Consider the following 17,526-nt stretch of genomic DNA (forward strand, 5'->3'; position numbering starts at 1 on the left):
GGGAAAAAGGCCAGTTTATTTGAGCACTCCAAAAACTCTGGTAACACTCCAGGGGGTAAAAGACTCTGTCCCAAACGCTGACTCTTCTAGCTTAACAGACACACTTCATACACACATACTCGTTTACCATTCCGAGTGGGCACCCCCTCCCTCTCTGCTCCACCAATCTCCAGCCCGCACACTGACTGACAGCGTAGCCTGTAAACAGAGCTCGGCTGTTTATTTAGCCTTGCAATATCTCCGGACTATAGTAGCTACAATGGACGACTTTGAACACGATTTTGAAGAGTTACTTGTAGCGGACACAGATCCAGAGCCATACCTGTTTGAGCCGGAGCATACAGATGAGGAACTCCATGTGTTTGATGCTGAGCGGGCGAGAAGAGAGGCTGAATGCACAGAATGGGATTCAGTGCTACTGCTACCATCGTTGGGGAGATATATCATCAGGAGGAAAAGCGCTGCAGAGAGTGCATCACAAGGAGTGAAGTTGCGTCTTCTTTTCCTCGCAGATGACGGTTCGGGTTCATTCTCTCCTGTTGCGTGGTAAGTGTGGTCCATTCGCAAATTTTATAAGTAAAAAAAACTTCCACTACTCTCTATCGATGAACTACTAACACTCTCTGCTGTTTCCTCCTCCTTCTTCCTTCCTCCCGCTGTCTTTGTTGGTTTATTTATACACGCGAAATGCGTTCTCTGGCTGGCTGGATTGTCCGCTCGGTCTGCCTCACATACATGGCGGCGCAAGATGGCGACCTCTCTAAAGCAAGGCCCTTGCTATATATATACAGTACAGGCCAAAGGTTTGGACACACCTTCTCATTCAATGCTTGCAATGCAATGCAATGTTTTCTTTATTTTCATGACTATTTACATTGTAGATTCTCACTGAAGGCATCAAAACTATGAATGAACACATGTGGAGTTATGTACTTAACAAAAAAAGGTGAAATAACTGAAAACATGTTTTATATTCTAGTTTCTTCAAAATAGCCACCCTTTGCTCTGATTACTGCTTTGCACACTCTTGGCATTCTCTCCATGAGCTTCAAGAGGTAGTCACCTGAAATGGTTTCCACTTCACAGGTGTGCCTTATCAGGGTTAATCAGTGGAATTTCTTGCTTTATCAATGGGGTTGGGACCATCAGTTGTGTTGTGCAGAAGTCAGGTTAATACACAGCCGACAGCCCTATTGGACAACTGTTAAAATTCATATTATGGCAAGAACCAATCAGCTAACTAAAGAAAAACGAGTGGCCATCATTACTTTAAGAAATGAATGTCAGTCAGTCCGGAAAATTGCAAAAACTTTAAATGTGTCCCCAAGTGGAGTCGCAAAAACCATCAAGCGCTACAACGAAACTGGCACACATGAGGACCGACCCAGGAAAGGAAGACCAAGAGTCACCTCTGCTTCTGAGGATAAGTTCATCCGAGTCACCAGCCTCAGAAATCGCAAGTTAACAGCAGCTCAGATCAGAGACCAGATGAATGCCACACAGAGTTCTAGCAGCAGACCCATCTCTAGAACAACTGTTAAGAGGAGACTGCGAATCAGGCCTTCATGGTCAAATAGCTGCTAGGAAACCACTGCTAAGGAGAGGCAACAAGCAGAAGAGATTTGTTTGGGCCAAGAAACACAAGGAATGGACATTAGACCAGTGGAAATCTGTGCTTTGGTCTGATGAGTCCAAATTTGAGATCTTTGGTTCCAACCGCCGTGTCTTTGTGAGACGTAGAAAAGGTGAACGGATGGATTCCACGTGCCTGGTTCCCACTGTGAAGCATGGAGGAGGAGGTGTGATGGTGTGGGGGTGTTTTGCTGGTGACACTGTTGGGGATTTATTCAAAATTGAAGGCACACTGAACCAGCATGGCTACCACAGCATCCTGCAGCGACATGCCATCCCATCCGGTTTGCTTAGTTGGACGATCATTTATTTTTCAACAGGACAATGACCCCAAACACACCTCCAGGCTGTGTAAGGGCTATTTGACCAAGAAGGAGAGTGATGGAGTGCTGCGGCAGATGACCTGGCCTCCACAGTCACCGGACCTGAACCCAATCGAGATGGTTTGGGGTGAGCTGGACCGCAGAGTGAAGGCAAAGGGGCCAACAAGTGCTAAACACCTCTGGGAACTCCTTCAAGACTGTTGGAAAACCATTTCAGGTGACTACCTTTTGAAGCTCATGGAGAGAATGCCAAGAGTGTGCAAAGCAGTAATCAGAGCAAAGGGTGGCTATTTTGAAGAAACTAGAATATAAAACATGTTTTCAGTTATTTCACCTTTTTTTGTTAAGTACATAACTCCACGTGTTCATTCATAGTTTTGATGCCTTCAGTGAGAATCTACAGTGTAAATAGTCATGAAAATAAAGAAAACGCATTGAACGAGAAGGTGTGTCCAAATTTTTGGCCTGTACTGTATATAAAAACATAATTATAAGGCTACGAAAACCAAACGAATTTTATTTTATAGCGATTACACACTTGTATAAACATATTAATGGCTGGAATATTCAGATTCAGATTCAGATTCAGATTTGACAATAAACCATGCCAAATATTACACACTTTAACAGGTTTGATGGAGGAGGCAGTGTTCACCCTACCCCTGCATCCATCCCCCCTTCCACAGTGTCACCTGCTGCTCCTGCTCCACTGTCACCTGGAAGTAGCCCCTCCCCCACTACTGCAGCTACAACTACAGCTACAACATCTACCACTCAGGGCCAACTACCACTGTCCTTTACAGCAGAAGAGGTGAGGGTGGAGCTCAGGAGACTGCGTACAGGGAGGAATGCAGGCCTTGATGGAGTGTGTCCAAGGTTCCTGAAAGACTGTGCAGCCCAGTTAGCAGAGCCCCTTCAGCGGCTCTTTAACAGGAGTCTTCGAACAGGTAAAGTCCTGGTGCAGTGGAAAACATCTTGTCTCATACCGGTGCCTGAAGTGGATCGCCCGGCTGGGTAAAATGACTACCGACCGGTGGCCTTAACATCACACATTAGGGAAGACCCCGGAGCACCTGGTCCTCCGTTTCCTGAGGTCAGAGGTCACTGATGTGGTTGACCCCCTCCAGTTTGCCTATCAGGAGCACATGGGAGTGGAAGATGTGGTTCTTTACATGCTGCATCGTGCCTACAGCTAATTGGAGGACCAGGGATGTTGTGTGAGGATCTTTCCTTGACTTTTCAAGTGTGTTTAATACTATCCAGCCCCCCATACTGAGAGACCAATTGGACGGGATTGGAGTAGATAACAGACTACCTGACAGAGCAGCCTCAGTATGTCAGGCTTGGAAGCTGTGTCTCCAGGATGGTCAGGAGCAGCACTGGTGCTCCACAGGGAACTGTTTTAGCACCATTCCCGTTCTCTACACAGCAGACTTTTAGTACAACTCGGAGTCCTGCTACATACAAAAATACTCTGATGATTCAGCTATTGTTGCTTGTATCAGGAGCTATCAGAAGCAGGAGTACAGTACTTTGTGGATGCCTTCAGGGACCGGTGCAGTAAGTGCTGTCTCCCCCTCAACACAGCAGAAACCAAGGTGATGGTGGTGGATTTCAGAAGGAAGAGGTCACCCCATCAACCAGTCTCCATACAGGGGGAGGACATTGAGGTGGTCCACACCTGCAAATATCTGGGGGTCCTCTTGGATGATAAGCTGGACTAGTCCTCTAACACTGACGCCTTCTACAGGAAGGGGCAGAGCCGCCTGTTCTTCCTGCGAAGACACTGAGGTCCTTTGATGTGTGTGTGGAGATGTTTACCATGTTCTATCACATGGTGGTGGCCAGTGCAGGCTGCAGTGTGCTGGGGAGGCAGCTTGATGGACAAAGACATCAAGCATTTGGACAAGCTTGTTAAAAAAGCTGGCTCAGTGCTCGGCAGGAGATTGGACCCACTAAGAACTGTGGTGGACAGGGGCACATTGAACAACCTGAAAGCTATAATGGACAATAGCAGACACCCTTTCCACAGCCTCCTGGAGCGACAGTTGAGTAGCTGTAGCAGGTGGTTCTTCTTACTGGAGCATTTCAGGAGATCCTTCATTCCCACCGCAATAAGACTTTTTAACACCTCCTGAATCCAGTCACACACATACACACATCACCTTAGCCACACCTGGACTGGACTGTGGAATGGGCAATGTTAATTTAATTTTTATTTTCTATTTATGCACTTATTTTAATTTCTTTTATTTTATGTCTTTTTTAATACCACTGTGTTGTTGTTGATGAAGAGAATGGTAAATGGACCTGCATTTGTATAGTGCCTTTCTAGTCATCCGACAACTCAAAACCCTTTTTACACTACGAGACATTCGCCATTCACACACACACATTCATACGCTGGTGGCTGAGGCTACTGTACAAGGTGACACCTGCTACTCAGTTTTTGAACACACTGATTGAAGCATCAATGGGAGCAATTTGGGGTTCAGTATCTTGCTCAAGGATACTTCGACATGCAGACTGGAGGAGCCGGGGATCAAACTGCTTACGACCCCCTCTACCTCTGGGCCACAGCCGCCCTGTGTGTGTGTGTGTGTGTGTTGTTGTTTTTCAAGCTGCTGGACAGTTGAATTTCCCTATGAATGATGAATTGAGTTCTTTCTGTTCTATTCTGTTCTAACAACGAATTGCACCTGCATCGCAGGTTTGTATTATTTTGTGTTGTCGGCTCACTAGCTTGCATTGTTCAGAGTTGGATGATACAGTTGTTATGCAAACATGAATTCTGCTTTTGTTTGACTGTAACACGATAATTTTCCATTGCGTCCTGAGTCCAGTGGTAGTCAACCCATTACAACAGCAATTAACAAGTTATTGTGTGTCAACTGAATGTGTTCATGGTTGCTTGTAGTAACACAAATAGATGGTTGACATAGATAATAGACACAGATGAGTGTAAATATAAATATTATTACAATAAAACTGAAGGTTTTTACAGACACTTTCATGTTCTGTTTGTGATTAACAGCTGTTGGAGCTACAAGCAACCACAGTGCATTCGGATGAAACAACAGTTAACACAGTCATTTGTTTAACCAAAACACTTGTTGCTCTGAAAACAGTCGTGACCCTGTTGGAATTCTGTAGAATTTTTAGCACTGATTTCCAACCTGAAGTGGTGTTCCTTGTTGTCTGGCAGAGTATCATGGCCTCAGACTTGGGAACGTCACAGTCAGATGCATATTGGTAAGGTCAGCAGAATTATAGTCAGCAGACACAACAGCAATGTAATCCTGAGATCACCAGACTGGACACATTCCACTTGATGGCTGTGTCCATAAAAATCACAAACAGAACAGATGACAAGGGACCACCCTTGTGATGTGCCAGAGTTATTGCAGAGAACCGCTCTTATCCAGTTATATGCTGGGTGATCTGTGTCATCGACCCCAGCAACCCATGCCCTTGCCACAGGACACCCTGGGGGACACAGTCATAAGCTGTAAAGTCCACAAAATACATGTGCAACTTCATGGGCAAACTCCTGTGACCCCTGAGCCAATGCTCTATGACCAGGATAGGCATGTGTATTTCTCTCTCTGAACCAGATGCCCAGCAGTCAGCCTGGAGGGTCCCTGCAGAGGCTCATCAGTGTGATACCTGATTATAAGCAGATTTTTCTACCCCCTGTTATGAAAATGGGAACCATCGCTCTTTCTGCCAGTCCTAAACAGGCCAAACAATTCCATGAGTCTTCTGCCTGACAGCTTTTTCCACTTCAGTTTGTCCACCGGTGGGTTTTAGTATATCCCCCACGACAGGTATGACTGGCACAAGAGACGAAAAAATAGAGGCAGCACATTGCACACTATGCTCCTATAAGCGTTTAAATTACCACTGAAATGTCATTTTGAGCTACACACTCTTCATCAGATTAGCACAAACTTCTGGCCACACAATGTAGGCTTTGAACAGGTACCAGACTCTATGGCCTCTAGTTTCCCGGCACGGCACAGGGTGGCGAACCCCGTGCAGAGCTAGCTTCGAGCAGCGCAACCCGAGGTGCGCTCAGTTTGGCAGTTTGGCAGACCGAGGTGTCGGGGAGGTGTCGACAGATCCAGCTTGGCGCAGTGACAGTTTCGTGCCAAAAGGCTTCGCCGAAGGTGCGCTAAAAGCTCGCCAGCTGAAACCAGGTCTACTGTCAGCGCAGGCGGAGAGCACCCGGTGTAATGGAAGTTTGGCTGACTGGAGGACAGTGCGCACACGTCACCAGAACCTCACAGGCAGGTTTCCAGAATATCAGGCACATTAACGATGCAATAAATGGCCACAAAACCACTATTCAATGCAACTATCTGCAATCAGCACATAAATGTATCTCTATATTGACTGTCCCGTCACATCTGATGTCAGATCAAAGGGGATTGGCACCATTTGGCACGTTTGGCATGCGTAATGGAAACCCATGGAGGTCTGCTCGCAGTTCCGTACATTTGGACACTGCGAGCTTGGACCTTCTGGACCAAAACATCAGTTTCCTCCTCCTGGGAGAAGTTTGGCCGTCTGACGCTGCTGCTCTCTTCTGCCATGGCGAATTGAGTAAACTCTCATTACGCCTTCGCGCAGCGCATTTAAGGGCGAGGAGAGGGGCTCATTTGATTGGTGTGATGTGTGTAAAACCCACTCCACGCCTAGATATTCTGGAAACCTGCCTGCGAAGTTTTGGTGACGTGTGCGCACTGCCTGCCGGTCAGCCAAACTTCGGCTTACACCGGCTGCGCTCCGCCTGCACTGACAGTAGACCTGGTTTCAGCTGGCGAGCTTTTAGCGCACCTTTGGCGAAGCCTTTTGGCACGAAACTGTCACTGCGCCAAGCTGGATCTGTCGACACCTCGCCCGCTGCGCCGCCACACCCATCTCAGCGCACCTCGGTCTGCCAAACTACCAAACTGAGCGCGCCTCGGGTTGCGCTGCTCGAAACTAGCTCTACGTGGGGTTCGCCACCCTGCGACACGCCACCCTGCGCCGGGAAACTAGAGCCCATGGTTGCAATAGCTGATCACCTATCTAAGGCCTAAAGTGCATCAGATAAATTTATCAACTACCTCATCTTGCATAGGGTGTGGATAGCCTGTGACCAGGTCTGATGTCCAGATAGTTTATAGAGTATTTGTTACAATTCAACAGCGTATTAGGTGAGATTCAAAAATTCAACTGTTTTGCTTTGTTTATATAGAGATTTATAAAATATATGTGACAATTCACTACATATTCTCTGAGTAATTTTGTTGAACTTGAACTATTAACTCAACCTTGAGTGACCAGTTCAAGTTCAACTAAATTACTCTGAGAATATGTAGGTATGTTCATGAATTGTCACATATATGCCATATAATAATATATAAAAAATAAATAATATGTAAAAATATGCTCAAATGAGGCTGCTGTAATCAGGGAACCTGGTGGAATGCATGCCCATTGTAGCACCGCTGGCATATGCGCTGATACCCTAGGCTATGGGGGGCAGTAGCTCAGTCCATAGGGACTTGGATTGGGAACCGGAGGGTTGCCTGCTCGAGTCCCTGTCCGGACCAAACATGGAGCGTGGACTGTGGCTGGAGAGGTGCCAGTTCACCTCCTGGGCACTGCCGAGGTGCCCTCGAGCAAGGCACTGAACCCCCCAACTGCTTGGGGCGCCTGACCAAGGCAGCCGCCTCACTCTGACATCTCTCCACCTTGTGCATGTATAGGTCCTGTTTGTGCATGTGTGTGTCTTTCGGACCTGTGTGTTAATGACAAAAAGAGTGAAAAAAAATTGAATTTCCCCTCAGGGGGATTAATAAGGTATAAAAAAAAATAAAAATCAAAAAAAAAAAATCTTATTTCCAAGACAGACCTGAGTATATTGTAAACAGAGAATAACAGCAGTTTCTCCTACCATGCAAGAGATGTTTTTTCTCAGAGCAAGAAAAAAAACAAAAAAGAAAAAAGAAACAAAACAAAACAAAAAACCCAAAACACATACTATATTTGCAATTTTGTTACTTTATTTTTGACTGAAGTAGCAATTCATACATTTTTGTTACACTTTTTGCTCCCCCTCACAGGCAATAAATAGAAACTGGTTTCTGTCCACAACCAGCCCTCACTTGGATAAAGAATTTAGCACAAGCGATGACAGAAAAAAAAAAGTGTGGTAGAATTAGAGATAGAGAGGGTATGTTTGGGTGAGTCACAAACAAGTTATGCAGGAGATAGTTCCTGGCACTGCTCCCGAAAAATCACATTATTTGGACGTGGGCAGAGAGGGCAGCCAGACATCATGAGAGCCACAGAGAGCTCTGTCATAAGTGATGAAAGCGATGGTGATTACCACTATGTGTGTGTCAGGGGAAAAGGGGTGTGAGTGGGTAGTGTACCTGTTCAGATGTGTGTGTGTGTGTCTGTGTGTGTTTGTTAGTAGGTCAGGGTGGTGCCCTTGGCCTTGTAAGGCAGGGTTATCTGGGGTTATATATTTGATCCCTGCCTTCTCTGCAGGTCTAGCAGCTGCCTCCTCTTCACCTGGCCTCTGTAAGTCTGCACAACTGGTTGTATTTTGTTTTCATGCTGTATTTCTCTGTTGTCTAAACTAAAGGTAAACTGATTTAATATGATCTGACAAACAAAATAGAGATGATGAATAGGTGCTTTTTTTCTTAAATTTGAAGCATAGCTAACACATTTCACAAGACGTATGCCAGAAAATGTCTTTATCGGATATACTTCTAAACATTTGAACTAATGATCCAAAATACTGACAAGACAAACAGGAGACATGTTATTTCTACAAATAGTGATGTAAGTAAGCTGCTGTATTTCAGATGTTTAAAATAGCCTTAAAACATCCTACTTATTGTTTTCTCTGCCCACTTCAGGTCACTGATATACTCTGAAGTCTGAGCTCACTTGTCATCTGAGTTGAATCCACTGGTAAACTTTCCTTTCCTAATGCTTTCATAACAATTTATACTATAAAGGTTAAGACTGATATAATATGACTATGTTCTCTTGTGGAAAACAGACAGAATAGCTTAAATTCAAATACAGACAGCAAAGAAAAAAAAGCCTTGAAACCAACAGTTGAAAAATAAAGTCAAAGATATGAAAGTGAAGTATAAGATACAGACAGAGTGAACTTTTTATCATCTCTACTAACTGTGTGCACAGCAGTGCAGCCATGGGGGATGCAGAGATGGCTGTGTTTGGGCTGGCTGCCTCTTACCTGAGGAAGTCAGACAGGGAGCGTATGGAGGCATCCACACGTCCCTTTGACATAAAGAAGGAATGCTTTGTCCCAGATCAAGTGGAAGAGTTTGTGAAGGCAACCATCACCAGCCGAGATGGAGACAAGGTCACTGTGGAGACACAGTATGGGAAGGTCAGTGGTTACATTTTACCATTTAGATCATATTATTAACACTACATACACTTTTCTTGCTGCAGCAATAAAATTACTGTCAACCTAAAGCCTAACATGTCATCATGTATCTAAGTCTAAGCACATTGCTGAAATACTGCAATTGTAATAATCTTAATCTTGTAAACTGGTAGAGATGAAAGTTATGTGTGACTCTCAAAAAGCTGTGTGAATTAATAATTTCACATTGAAAAGGCAACAACTTGACATTAAGCACATGTTTTGTTTCTCCAGTTGAGTGTATGATGAAATGAGGCATTGCTGCCATCTGGCATTCACACTGTGTGGCACAGTCTGTAATATCACACACGCAGTGTTGACAATAATAGGGTTATCAAAAACAGCAACAGCAACTGTTTGAACGTTTGGCTTACTTACTAATTAAAATAACATTTTTGGGTGAAATGTATTTGACCATTGAATAGTAATCAGAAAACTGCATTTATTTTCTTAGACTGTGGTGGTCAAAGATTCCCAGATTTTGCAACAGAATCCTCCAAAGTTTGACAAGATCGAGGACATGGCCATGTTGACCTTCCTCCATGAGCCCGCTGTGCTGTTTAACCTCAAAGAGCGTTACGCAGCATGGATGATCTATGTGAGTAGTCTACAATCCAATAAACAAAATCTTTCAATAAGTGTTTTGATAAAAAAGCATTTACACTCATAGTAAATGTGTGTGGAGTTAATTTTGCACCTACTCTTAAATAAATGTTCCTCACTGCATTAGCTCTCTCTTTAAGATGTGAACAAAAAGAAAATAACAAGTACAGTAATACTAAATGAGAGAATAATGTGTCTAAAACCTGAAGCCATCAATACATCAAAACATATCAAATCATTCATTTACACAAGAAAAACTGTGAGCGGTTAAAACGGTTAATATTAAAACAGTGATACTGTCTTCCATTTCACAGACCTACTCTGGGCTCTTCTGTGTGACTGTCAACCCCTACAAGTGGCTGCCAGTCTACAACCAAGAGGTGGTTGTTGCCTACAGAGGAAAGAAGAGGAGTGAAGCTCCTCCTCATATCTTCTCAATCTCTGACAATGCCTACCAGTACATGCTGGCAGGTAAAAAGAACATTAGATGATGTCACCATGTCTCGTACATGTAACTTTTGTTCCACATAATTATAATGAATCTTGATACTTACAAAATTGTCCTCTCTGGAAACTTGTTTTTTGTAGACCGCGAAAACCAGTCAATTTTGATCACGTATGTAATGTCTTACACTTCAAAACATAAATGACACTGTATGCTCTGGAATAAAATCTTATTCTATATTATGTCACTGTAGGTATTGATCATTGACTTTACTATTACAGTGGAGAATCTGGTGCAGGAAAGACTGTCAACACAAAGAGAGTCATCCAGTATTTTGCAAGTATTGCAGCTGGAGGCATAAAGAAAGACACCGTTGCCAAGGACAAGGTAAATAACAAGCTCTGTCAAATGTGTGAGTTCTCAGAGGTCTGGTGCATCTCTAACAGGCTACATCTACAGATAACACAACAAAAAAAGAGTGTAACTATCAATTCTTATCCCCTGTAACTACAAAGGAATAGATTTGCCTTATATGCTCAATTAAATTCCTGGTATTAAGTAACACCGACAGTAATCTTTGTGCATTGGTCCCAAATCAAACTCCTGTCACGCTTTCCACCTTCAATAGCTACTGTGGTCGATAATTTGTAGGTTCTGTTCCTGAAACGTTCACAAACTGACACCAGAGGCTGCTAAAGTCTCTTTGTGTATCTCTAAACATTAATCACAGATTGAGCATAAACAATGTTCCTCTTTCACAGGGTACCCTGGAGGATCAAATCATTCAGGCTAACCCTGCTCTGGAGGCCTTTGGGAATGCCAAGACTATCAGGAATGACAACTCCTCCAGATTTGTGAGTGTTGAATCTTTGTTTGTCTTAATTGTGAAAAATATGTAATCAAGTTCCCATGCAAACACAATCAGTGGTGGTAGCAGATATCAAGGTGTCCTTAAATAAACAAACTTAATTCTTTCAGGGTAAATTCATCCGAATTCATTTTGATACCAGGGGGAAGTTAGCCTCTGCTGATATTGAAACATGTAAGAACAAACACCCTTTTACACTAATACTGGGAATATTATTTTATTTACATGTTTCAACATAGTAATATAGTTCATACTACACATACTTACACACAAAGTAATTTCTCTCTTGTATTTTTCACATGTCAGACCTTCTGGAGAAATCTCGTGTGATCTTCCAGCTCAAGGCTGAGAGAGATTACCACATTTTCTACCAGATTCTGTCCAACAAGAAGCCTGAGCTCCTGGGTGAGTACAAGGCTGTGGTGGCATTCCCCCCCCCCCCCCCCCAACTTTCTCACTCTCTCTCTCTCTCTCTCTCACACACACACACACACACACAAACACACACAAGACACACAAGACAAAAAAAAAGACATGGCTGTCACTGATATTTTATTTCAGTTGTGTGTCCATCCATCTGACCTTGTCCCACTCTCTCTCTGTGTCCTCCAGAGATGCTGTTGATCACAAATAATCCCTATGACTACGCCTTCATCTCTCAGGGGGAAACCCAAGTGGCCTCCATCAATGATTCAGAGGAACTGATGGCAACAGATGTCAGGCTCTCACTCATTCCTCTTTTTTACAATCTGACATTAAACTCTAATCATAATGACGAAATTAGTTACACTGGATTCATACGAAAAGCAACCCCGTGTTAAAACAATCCTGTATTAGAACAATGCAGGGGGCCATGTTGGTTTAGGTACTGATGAGAGAATGAAATACATCCAGGAAGTCTAGTTGGAGATTAATGTATCTAAAGACTTATCAGATGCCAAAACAACATCACAACGGTTTATCATACCCAGAGACAGGATTCTACAACTTAGTTATCACAGCAGCAAGTAGCAGCTTTTTTTTAGTCCTGCGTCAAATGTCTTTGTTAGTTTTTATCATATTTAGTCAACCTCATCCTGTTTTGTTTTTTTTGTCAATTTTTTGTTGACTGAAAGGTTCAGTGTGTAGGATTTAGGGGGATATATTGGCAGAAACTGAATATTATATAGTATTGTATAATAAGTATGTTTTCTCTAGTGTTCGTTACCTTAGAATGTGCTGTTTATATTTTCATAGGTCATCTATGAAGATTACCATGTTGCACTGGGATATTTCTACAGAAGCCAAGAATGGACAAACTAAACACCAGCTCTAGATAGGATCATTTTGCATTTTTGTTTTTTTATATTTACGTGTCTGCCACCATTTTCAGAAGCCCGTCTGTAGCTAGCGGGATTAAGACCGATTTGTAATGTAAAACTGATATTTTTTAGTATTTTTACTGCTTAAAATCACCTAGTCTGTGAACATCTTGATTGTAAGTTATCAGAGAGAAAAAAGGTGAGCACACATTACCATGTGGTTGGTTAGCCACCTGTCTCCAACATGCAAAACAGCATCAGAGAAACGCTGATTTGTAACGTTAAACTGCTTTATTTAGTGTTTTCATGGTTTAAATCGCTGGGTCCATTTGTTATGGAGAGGAGGAGACCTCGGAACCTCCTGTACAATGAACACTGAAGGAATCCTAACCAGGAGAAGTTTCAGCTGGTTGCAATCTGCAATCCTTACTGCTGGACACCACCAAATCCCCCTAAATCTTACACACTTCACCTTTAAAGTCCGGGCATTTGCATCTTATCTTAGTCAAAGAAAACCGTAACTAGTTTAGCATAGTTTTTTGTATAATTTTGATTAAAGCCATCTTCCCTACCCAAATGCTGACAAGTTACCACATGCTCCTCGACAGGACGCCTTTGATGTATTGGGCTTTACTCAAGAGGAAAAGAACTCTGTGTACAAGTTGACTGGTGCCATCATGCATCATGGTAACATGAAGTTCAAGCAGAAGCAGCGAGAGGAGCAGGCTGAGGCTGTTGGCACTGAAGGTGAGAGACCGTGGTTTGTCAAGTTGGCTCAGAACCAATCAGAAGAGACACTTACAGTTACAGTACTTATGCAGTTTTACAGCATTCACTCTTCTTCTTCAGATGCTGACAAAGTTGCATATCTGATGGGCCTGAACTCTGCTGACCTCATCAAAGGTCTCTTGCACCCAAGAGTCAAAGTGGGAAATGAGTGGGTCACCAAAGGACAAAATGTTGCTCAAGTAAGAAGCAAAAAAGTCAATGTAACTCTTTCTTATACACAAAGGTTCTTTACCAAGGGTCACATTATGTTTCATATATGGCTGCTGCTACAAAGGCTGAAAGGTTGCTTAAAAAATCACAAAAAAATAAAGAAACATTTCACTGCTTGGTATTACATAAATTGTCTGTTCCCCAGGTGACCTATGCTGTTGGAGCTCTGTCCAAGGCTGTATATGAAAGGATGTTTCTGTGGATGGTGATGAGAATCAACCAGTCACTGGAGACCAGGCAGCCTCGCCAGTACTTCATTGGTGTTTTGGACATTGCTGGATTTGAGATTTTTGATGTAAGTTGTCCTGTAAGCCCACAGTAAACCAGCCCCCTTTTAACAGAAATTGGATGGATAAGCCTAATTTTTTTCTGTTTGCAGTTCAACACCTTTGAGCAGCTGTGCATCAACTTCACCAATGAAAAACTGCAACAGTTTTTCAACCACCACATGTTTGTGCTGGAGCAGGAAGAGTACAAGAAAGAGGGCATTGAATGGACTTTCATAGATTTTGGGATGGACTTGCAGGCCTGCATTGACCTGATTGAAAAGGTGAGATACTGGACTATTACATGTCCAGACAAACAGAAAGATTGACTGAAAATATTGTAACTGTTTTCAACCACTCATATTTTTGTCCCCTCAGCCCATGGGTATCATGTCCATTCTTGAAGAGGAGTGCATGTTCCCCAAAGCTTCTGATACCACCTTTAAAGCTAAGCTCTATGACAACCATCTGGGGAAATCTGCCAATTTCCAGAAGCCCAGAATTGTCAAAGGGAAACCAGAGGCTCATTTTGCCCTGATCCACTATGCTGGAATTGTTGATTATAACATCAACAACTGGCTGGTGAAGAACAAAGATCCTCTGAATGAGACCGTTGTTGCGCTCTACCAGAAGTCTAATCTCAAGCTGTTAGCTACCCTCTTTGCAAACTACGCTGGAGCCGATTCAGGTACCCTGCAATGAATTTCTTGTTTGGAAATAACAATGTTTTTTTTGTCTAGCTATGATGTTACACTTTAAGATTGTATTTCTGAACAGTTGCGGCCGAAGTTACTGAAGGCAAAAAAGAGAAGAAGAAGAAGGGATCATCGTTTCAGACTGTGTCTGCTCTTCATAGGGTATTGTGTATTATTGTTTATATGGTATTTTGTATGATGCCGATTAATTCAACAGCCAACAATTACAAATGTATGCCTCATCATATTAATAGGAGAACCTGAACAAGTTGATGACCAACTTGAGGTCAACTCACCCTCACTTTGTACGCTGCATCATCCCCAATGAGACCAAGACTCCTGGGGCCATGGAGAACCCTCTGGTGATGCACCAGCTGCGCTGTAACGGTGTGCTGGAAGGCATCAGGATCTGCAGAAAGGGCTTCCCCAACAGGATCCTCTATGGAGATTTCAAACAGAGGTATTATCTAATCTAAATAACATACTTTATGCTTCAAAACAGAAGTTCAATATTGTTCTCCAACATGTATATATAAATTTTTCTTCTCCAGATATCGCATCCTGAATCCTGCTGCCATCCCTGAGGGTCAGTTCATCGACAGCAGGAAGGGAGCTGAGAAACTTCTTGGGTCTCTGGACATTGATCATAATCAGTACAAGTTTGGACATACCAAGGTATCATCTGAAGTTGTTGTGATACTGTAAAAGGGAAACATTCTGGTAGGAGACGAAGAAGATGGCAAAAAAAGTAAAATACCCATTGGTGTTGTCAGGTGTTCTTTAAGGCTGGTTTGCTGGGTCTGCTTGAGGAGATGAGAGACGAGCGTCTCTCCAAAATCATCACTGCTATTCAAGCCAGGTCCCGTGGTCTTTTGTCTCGTATTGAGTATCAAAAGATGGTGGAACGCAGGTATCTTTTGTGTCCAGCTGATATTGTTGCTGAAGATTCAAAAATGATTGGTTTGTGATTTGTACAGTTAACTAAAGCCTTCTATTTTATTTAAAAAATTATTTAGAGAAGCATTATTAGTGATCCAATGGAATGTCCGGTCATTCATGGGGGTCAAGAATTGGCCCTGGATGAAGCTGTTCTTCAAGATCAAACCTCTGCTGAGATCTGCTGAGGCAGAAAAGGAGATGGCCACCATGAAGGAAGAATTCCTGAAGCTGAAAGAGGCTTACGCAAAATCTGAAGCTCGTAGAAAGGAACTAGAGGAGAAAATGGTCTCTCTTCTTCAGGAGAAGAATGACCTGCAGCTTCAAGTTCAAGCGGTGAGAATGTCACTATACTGACATTTTCCTCTGGACATGTCTTTAAACAATGTGTTAATGGCATCAAATGTTTGGCAGGAGCAAGATAATCTCTGTGATGCTGAGGAAAGATGTGAGGGGCTGATCAAAAACAAAATTCAACTGGAGGCAAAAGCCAAAGAGCTTACTGAGAGACTAGAGGATGAGGAGGAGATGAATGCTGAACTGACTGCTAAGAAGAGGAAGCTGGAGGATGAGTGCTCTGAGCTGAAGAAAGACATTGATGATTTGGAGTTAACTTTGGCTAAAGTGGAGAAAGAGAAGCACGCTACTGAGAACAAGGTATGACATCTAACTTAACTATTTGTTTCACATCAGGAACTTAATCAGGCACTAAGTATCTTATCTTTTCTTGGTTGACAGGTGAAGAACCTGGTTGAAGAGATGTCAGCTCAGGATGAAATCATTGCTAAGTTGACAAAGGAAAAGAAAGCCTTACAGGAAGCTCATCAGCAAACACTGGATGACCTGCAGAGTGAAGAAGACAAAGTCAACACTCTGACGAAGGCCAAGGTTAAGCTGGAGCAGCAAGTGGATGATGTAAGAACCCATATCAAAATTGTACTGCTTAGATGACATTGTAAGTATTAATAATTAAACAATTCACAAATGTATTTGCATTAAGCTTGAAGGTTCTCTTGAGCAAGAAAAGAAGGTTCGAATGGACCTTGAGAGAGCTAAGAGAAAGCTGGAGGGAGACTTAAAGTTGACCCTGGAGACCATAATGGATTTAGAAAATGACAAGCAACAGCTGGAGGAGCGCCTGAAAAAGTACAAATTCAGCATTAAACTGCTCATTCAGTACGGTCATGTAATACTGTGTACACAGCTTTAATTAGCTAACACTGTTTAAACAAAATTCTGCAGGAAAGACTTTGAGATCAGCCAACTAAATGGCAGACTTGAGGATGAGCAGTCCATTATCATTCAACTCCAGAAGAAGCTGAAAGAGCTACAGGTACAGATGTGTACTAGTGGGTCTAATTAGATGTTAACATATTCCCAAAGTACTGCTATATTTAAACATTTTCTTCTGGCACTAGGCTCGTGTAGAGGAGCTGGAGGAAGAGCTTGAGGCAGAGCGAGCTGCCCGAGCAAAGGTGGAAAAGCAGAGAGCAGACTTGGCCAGAGAGCTGGAGGACATCAGTGAGAGGTTGGAGGAGGCTGGTGGAGCAACATCTGCCCAGATTGAGATGAACAAGAAGAGGGAGGCTGAGTTCCAGAAACTCCGCAGAGACCTTGAAGAGGCCACTCTGCAGCATGAAGCCACTGCTGCCACTCTCAGGAAGAAACAAGCTGACAGTGTTGCTGATCTGGGAGAGCAGATCGACAACCTGCAGAGAGTCAAGCAGAAACTGGAGAAGGAGAAGAGTGAGCTTAGACTGGAGCTGGATGATGTGGTTTCCAGTATGGAACAAATAGTTAAATCTAAGGTATGTGCACATGAAGATGCTCTAGGTAAATTTCCACACGGGCTGAACTGGCAACTTGGTTGTTAACTGAATTATAACAGTTCAACACCTAGAAGAGATGCAACATTAGTAAACAGTGAACATGTACACCTTCAACTTTAATTTGATGTTGTTATAGGCCAGGTGGGTGAGACAATCTAAATTTAATA

The 17,526-nt window shown here is 43.0% G+C and overlaps 1 protein-coding gene across 1 annotated transcript in view; it reads left to right on the forward strand.

Annotated features, from left to right (window-relative positions):
• The first annotated feature begins 8,455 nt into the window (after nucleotides 1–8,455).
• Nucleotides 8,456–17,526, forward strand: part of LOC125901943 (uncharacterized) — a 53,644-nt gene continuing 44,573 nt past the window's right edge. The window contains exons 1-26 of the mRNA XM_049597984.1: nucleotides 8,456–8,531; nucleotides 8,876–8,930; nucleotides 9,168–9,378; nucleotides 9,872–10,015; nucleotides 10,335–10,491; nucleotides 10,609–10,636; nucleotides 10,747–10,852; nucleotides 11,227–11,319; nucleotides 11,444–11,507; nucleotides 11,640–11,738; nucleotides 11,946–12,049; nucleotides 13,243–13,381; nucleotides 13,484–13,602; nucleotides 13,779–13,928; nucleotides 14,013–14,183; nucleotides 14,278–14,587; nucleotides 14,677–14,756; nucleotides 14,849–15,054; nucleotides 15,146–15,269; nucleotides 15,368–15,504; nucleotides 15,611–15,866; nucleotides 15,945–16,187; nucleotides 16,269–16,445; nucleotides 16,531–16,676; nucleotides 16,773–16,863; nucleotides 16,949–17,338. Coding sequence (XP_049453941.1) covers nucleotides 9,178–9,378; nucleotides 9,872–10,015; nucleotides 10,335–10,491; nucleotides 10,609–10,636; nucleotides 10,747–10,852; nucleotides 11,227–11,319; nucleotides 11,444–11,507; nucleotides 11,640–11,738; nucleotides 11,946–12,049; nucleotides 13,243–13,381; nucleotides 13,484–13,602; nucleotides 13,779–13,928; nucleotides 14,013–14,183; nucleotides 14,278–14,587; nucleotides 14,677–14,756; nucleotides 14,849–15,054; nucleotides 15,146–15,269; nucleotides 15,368–15,504; nucleotides 15,611–15,866; nucleotides 15,945–16,187; nucleotides 16,269–16,445; nucleotides 16,531–16,676; nucleotides 16,773–16,863; nucleotides 16,949–17,338 — 3,735 coding nt within the window. The 5' untranslated portion in view covers nucleotides 8,456–8,531; nucleotides 8,876–8,930; nucleotides 9,168–9,177. The remainder of the gene's footprint in view (nucleotides 8,532–8,875; nucleotides 8,931–9,167; nucleotides 9,379–9,871; nucleotides 10,016–10,334; nucleotides 10,492–10,608; nucleotides 10,637–10,746; nucleotides 10,853–11,226; nucleotides 11,320–11,443; nucleotides 11,508–11,639; nucleotides 11,739–11,945; nucleotides 12,050–13,242; nucleotides 13,382–13,483; nucleotides 13,603–13,778; nucleotides 13,929–14,012; nucleotides 14,184–14,277; nucleotides 14,588–14,676; nucleotides 14,757–14,848; nucleotides 15,055–15,145; nucleotides 15,270–15,367; nucleotides 15,505–15,610; nucleotides 15,867–15,944; nucleotides 16,188–16,268; nucleotides 16,446–16,530; nucleotides 16,677–16,772; nucleotides 16,864–16,948; nucleotides 17,339–17,526) is intronic.

Source organism: Epinephelus fuscoguttatus, linkage group LG15 (genome assembly GCF_011397635.1).
Source record: "Epinephelus fuscoguttatus linkage group LG15, E.fuscoguttatus.final_Chr_v1".
In the NCBI taxonomy this organism is placed as follows: Eukaryota; Metazoa; Chordata; class Actinopteri; order Perciformes; family Serranidae; genus Epinephelus; species Epinephelus fuscoguttatus.